Source organism: Centruroides sculpturatus, unplaced genomic scaffold (genome assembly GCF_000671375.1).
Source record: "Centruroides sculpturatus isolate CEXI.00-Female unplaced genomic scaffold, Cexi_2.0 scaffold90, whole genome shotgun sequence".
NCBI classification, from domain to species: domain Eukaryota; kingdom Metazoa; phylum Arthropoda; class Arachnida; order Scorpiones; family Buthidae; genus Centruroides; species Centruroides sculpturatus.
The window spans coordinates 1,128,674-1,134,673 of record NW_019384353.1 but is presented as its reverse complement, the minus strand read 5'-3'; the positions used below and the strand labels follow the sequence as shown (position 1 = coordinate 1,134,673).

General features: G+C 24.6%; 1 protein-coding gene across 1 annotated transcript in view; it reads right to left on the bottom strand.

Moving 5' to 3' along the window:
• Nucleotides 1-21: 21 nt before the first annotated feature.
• LOC111639012 (lachesin-like) overlaps nt 22-6,000 on the bottom strand; it is a 45,224-nt gene continuing 39,245 nt past the window's right edge. Inside the window, exons 9-10 of the mRNA XM_023384793.1 lie at nt 5,110-5,205; nt 22-808 (exon numbers count right to left, since the gene is read on the bottom strand). Coding sequence (XP_023240561.1) covers nt 708-808; nt 5,110-5,205 — 197 coding nt within the window. The 3' untranslated portion in view covers nt 22-707. The remainder of the gene's footprint in view (nt 809-5,109; nt 5,206-6,000) is intronic.

The window sequence follows — 6,000 nt, the reverse complement described above, 5'->3', positions numbered from 1 at the left end:
TGTCCAGCAACATCAGACATCGTTAATGAATCGAACCAATCACGCTCGTTAATTTTTTTTACAATAATATATAATAAATTATCTTTAGTTTGAAGTAAATTTAGTAAAAATTAATCTAAAAATGTCTTTCAAATTTCGTGTTATAATCTGGTTTCACGAAATATACACCTTTGTAGAATAAAATAATCAGTTTGTTAGTTTGTCTGTCTGTTTCCACTTTTGTTAGAAATCTTTGCTTTTTTTTCTTTTGAATATTTTTTTTTATAGATTTCATATTCTAGCAAAACATTCTCTACTTCTGTAAATGATTTTTGTGTGATTACTATATAAGTTCTTAACAAAAAAATCAAACCGAAGCCTTGAGCAAGAAAAATTGTTCTTGAAGTTATCGGCTTCTTCTCCCGCAAACTTATTGGCACGGGGTTGATATATATATATATATTATTCACTGTTCATTTATGCTCACAGTCACACCCAGCCACTCTCGTGTGTAGCTTTAGCGTCACAGATTCACATTCGCGAATTGACACAGATGCACAATATAACTTGGACAAACAAGCGGCACTGAGTAATTTTTTTATGGGTTTGTTTCGTGTTTTTTTTCTTTTTTTTTAAATTTTAATCCTCTTGTATAATCAATGTTCGATATTATGATTAGGTATCGCATTCCGTTCCATTGTTCACAGTTTCCATTTGGTCGTCTTCAGTCACGAAATCCTGGGCACATGATTCATTATCATAATTGCACTAAACATCCAGAAGATGATATTTGGTTTAGATGTGTTAGCCCCTCCAGTTGTTGTTGTTTCTATTAAAAAGAAAAAAAAATGAGGAAAAATATTTTTTAAAATAATTATTAAAGAAAGAAATATAATAAGATTTTATCGCGTAAGAATATTATTTTTTTTTTAAATATATAAATTTGTTCTATTTTATGCTTAAAAATATGAAAATTTTGTATTAAAAATTAGTATTATTACGTATTAATGTAAATTTCTTTTATATTATTGCGCGAAATATGACGTAACAATAGTTCGTATAAAATATTTATTGTTACGTAATAATTATTTATTTTTATTTGTTTATATTTTATAATTAACTATTATTACGTAGTAATATAAATTTTCTACGTAATAATAAATCTCTTTTTATGCGAAGTATTGTTATGACGCATTTTGCATAATAATGTAAAAAAAGAAATTGACATTTACACGCAATAATGTTAATGTTTTTATGCAAAAATATTCATATTTTTAAGAATTAAAATATAATAATTAATTTATTTCTTTAAATATCTTATTGAGTAAGAGTATTTTTTAAAAAATATATAAATATATGCTAAAATTTTGGCATTAAAAATTAATATTATTGCATATAAATGTAAATTTTTTTAAATATTATTTTGCAAAATATAACGTAACAATACTTCGCGTAAACAATTTATTATTGAATAGAAAATTTCTATTACCATATTATAATATATTTGTTTACACGAAAATATAAACTATATTATGACGTAATAATATTTTAAGTAATTGTTATTGTTACATAACAATGTTATTATTACGTTGTATTTGTTACGTAATTAATTGTTAATTTGTTTTCAACAATAGTATAAAATAATTAATATTGTTACGTAACGAAATTTCTATTATTACGTAGTAAGTATTTTCATTTATAATTTACCAATTAAATATTTAATAAGCGCTTTGTTGTTTTACGTCATTTGTTTGTTGATTTTTTCGAATTAATTTTTTATTAATAAAATAAATAATAAAATTTATATTATTAGAAAAAAAAGATAGAATTAAAAATTTTAATGTTAATAAAAAAAAATTCATATCAATTTAAATAGGTTTATTGTATATAAATTTTTAAATTGATTGTATGCCTGAATTTATTATAATTTAGCCTTAAAAATTCCACCTTAACACAATAAAAAAAAAAGTATCACAAATGATTAATTTACAGTTTAAATTATAAAGAATAAAACTGTTTAGTTAATTAAGTTAATTGTTCAATTAACTTTCAAATAGTAAATTCAGTGTAAACTGAAATTAAGTTTTTTTTTAATTTTTTAATTGTATTTACTAAATCGTGATGAAAGTGTTCTTGCTCTATCCAAAAAGAATGAATGATTTTCATCAAGTGTATAGCATATAATGACATGACCGATAAGAGTTGACTGCTTACATCCCACCTACTCTTTTCATAGATTCTAATGAGATTTTCTACTGCTATAGTTACTGTTCTTCATCAATTTACGCCTCTAGATGACGAGTTGACCTCGTTTATTAAAGTTTCTTTTGCCTTTTTCGCGATTAACACTAATTGAACATTTCTTTCTCTACTAAATTTCCAACTTTTTTCAAGTTAGTCTTTTCCCCCCTCTCGAATCCCCTTTCCCATCGTTTTAAAAATGATTACAATTTAAAAACGTTTATAATTTCTGTATAGTTTGAGTAATTATGAATAAAGTTAGAACAACAAATTACTGGCATTATGATAGGACAACAGGAATATTCTTTAATGACATGAAATGCCTTTAGGTTACTTACCAGATTCTGATGAGACTTCTGAAGATGGTGGATAAATATTTCTAAATTCTGTTCCGCCTCCAGCATCTTGATCTTCCGGCGAATGGGAAGGAATATCTATTTATTTATTTTTTTTAGGGGGAAAAAGGAATAATTTATCATATGAATAATCAAATTGAATGTTTTTTTTTATAACGCACAAAATTATGTTTCGGTTCATAAACAGCATCCGACCATTCAAGATATAATAAATTCGATGGTTAAAGCTTATAAAAATGGCATTTTTCTTTACTTTATTTCTAAATAAAGTGAATAAATTATAAATAATATATTTGAACTAATTAAATTTTAATATTTTAAACTGAAATTTCGGCTTCAAAATAGCATTTTTTTTTTTTTAAATATTATAAATACATTCTAAAATATAAATTTATAAAAATATCTGTTTAACATTTTATTACATAAAAATTCAAAATATAAAATTGTAAATAAAATTTTATTTTGTGTGTTTTTAATGATAAAATAACGTTTTGTTTATTATATAAGGTTCGGCCATTTTTGCCTTTTATTTAAAAAATGGCTTTAATCTTTTGAATAAAATTAATAAATTATTATTCTAGAACTTTTCAGTAAATGAATAATAAATTTATTTATTTATTTTCTATAATATAAAAGCATAAATAAATATTAAAAGATTACGACGAATTCAATATGGAATAATGTTAAATGAAAATGCTTCGAGTGCCTACTAATTAAAGATATTTGAGTGAAGCACGGCTCTATGCCTTGGTTTTCAACAAAGAATTTCAATAAAGAGAAAAGTTTAAAAGCAACATAAATGAAAGTTTCTACCATTGAACAATGATCCACAAGTTTTAATTGGGATAATGAAAGGAAGCAGTATCATTCCTTCTCAACTGTCATTAAGCAAAATGAACGGGTTTACTTTCCTTACAACTATTTATTTGCATATAGCTAAATTAAAAGGTCTTAATCATTGTATCAAACCGAATTTTCCAGTAGTTAAAAGGTGTATGTATATACACATGAACATCAAATAAACGTTTAAAATATAAAAGCTAGAATACTTTCTGTATCGAGTTTTATGGTAACTTATAGCAGCTTAGAGGTTTGGTTCGAGTGTAACGAGGATAAATATAGGCCTACTAGAAAAAAATACCATACTGGAATAAGAAAAAACACAAGTAAAAACCACAAAGTAGAATAAATCACATAAAATTCAACATAAAATAATATAAAAAACAAGTTTAAAAAAACAGATAAAACAAGTAGAAACCCAGGCAAAACTGGCCGAATAGATAAGAAAATAATAATAAAAATCGCTTAATAAATTTAAAAACTTGAAAATAATTAAATTTAAATAAATTTTAACTCATTTAAACTTAAAAAAATCGAGAAATTTAAACCTAAACATCGCCATCAACTTTAAAGATTTTCTCCTCTATGCTCTCGTGTAATAAAAGTAAAACAAGTATCAGAGATCTGACGTAACAATTTTACTCATATTTAAATCAATTATATAATTAATTAATTAAATTTAGAGTAAAGAAAACAATCGAAATTAATCGATTATATCAAGTTAATTGTAATAAATGAATGGATACCAGTCGATAGTATACGAACTAAATCGAAGTGTCGTATAGTATATTTGCATGAAGGTAATGTGTCGTTAATATTGTTTTACAGCTCACAGACGAAGCTAGAGCTACATCAAGGGATAAACTAAACTATTGCTTTGGGAATAAATAGCTGAAGGCAGAAATATATTGCAATCAGGAGCACACGAGGCAGAACTTTCTATCCCTTTATGAATTTGCATATCAAACTGTAATTAAACTTTGTAATAAAGAATGGAAAATTCTTCATCAAAATACTGTTGTATGCCTGAATTTATTATAATTTAGCCTTAAAAATTCCACCTTAACACAATAAAAAAAAAAGTATCACAAATGATTAATTTACAGTTTAAATTATAAAGAATAAAACTGTTTAGTTAATTAAGTTAATTGTTCAATTAACTTTCAAATAGTAAATTCAGTGTAAACTGAAATTAAGTTTTTTTTTAATTTTTTAATTGTATTTACTAAATCGTGATGAAAGTGTTCTTGCTCTATCCAAAAAGAATGAATGATTTTCATCAAGTGTATAGCATATAATGACATGACCGATAAGAGTTGACTGCTTACATCCCACCTACTCTTTTCATAGATTCTAATGAGATTTTCTACTGCTATAGTTACTGTTCTTCATCAATTTACGCCTCTAGATGACGAGTTGACCTCGTTTATTAAAGTTTCTTTTGCCTTTTTCGCGATTAACACTAATTGAACATTTCTTTCTCTACTAAATTTCCAACTTTTTTCAAGTTAGTCTTTTCCCCCCTCTCGAATCCCCTTTCCCATCGTTTTAAAAATGATTACAATTTAAAAACGTTTATAATTTCTGTATAGTTTGAGTAATTATGAATAAAGTTAGAACAACAAATTACTGGCATTATGATAGGACAACAGGAATATTCTTTAATGACATGAAATGCCTTTAGGTTACTTACCAGATTCTGATGAGACTTCTGAAGATGGTGGATAAATATTTCTAAATTCTGTTCCGCCTCCAGCATCTTGATCTTCCGGCGAATGGGAAGGAATATCTATTTATTTATTTTTTTTAGGGGGAAAAAGGAATAATTTATCATATGAATAATCAAATTGAATGTTTTTTTTTATAACGCACAAAATTATGTTTCGGTTCATAAACAGCATCCGACCATTCAAGATATAATAAATTCGATGGTTAAAGCTTATAAAAATGGCATTTTTCTTTACTTTATTTCTAAATAAAGTGAATAAATTATAAATAATATATTTGAACTAATTAAATTTTAATATTTTAAACTGAAATTTCGGCTTCAAAATAGCATTTTTTTTTTTTTAAATATTATAAATACATTCTAAAATATAAATTTATAAAAATATCTGTTTAACATTTTATTACATAAAAATTCAAAATATAAAATTGTAAATAAAATTTTATTTTGTGTGTTTTTAATGATAAAATAACGTTTTGTTTATTATATAAGGTTCGGCCATTTTTGCCTTTTATTTAAAAAATGGCTTTAATCTTTTGAATAAAATTAATAAATTATTATTCTAGAACTTTTCAGTAAATGAATAATAAATTTATTTATTTATTTTCTATAATATAAAAGCATAAATAAATATTAAAAGATTACGACGAATTCAATATGGAATAATGTTAAATGAAAATGCTTCGAGTGCCTACTAATTAAAGATATTTGAGTGAAGCACGGCTCTATGCCTTGGTTTTCAACAAAGAATTTCAATAAAGAGAAAAGTTTAAAAGCAACATAAATGAAAGTTTCTACCATTGAACAATGATCCACAAGTTTTAATTGGGATAATGAAAGGAAGCAGTATCATTCCTT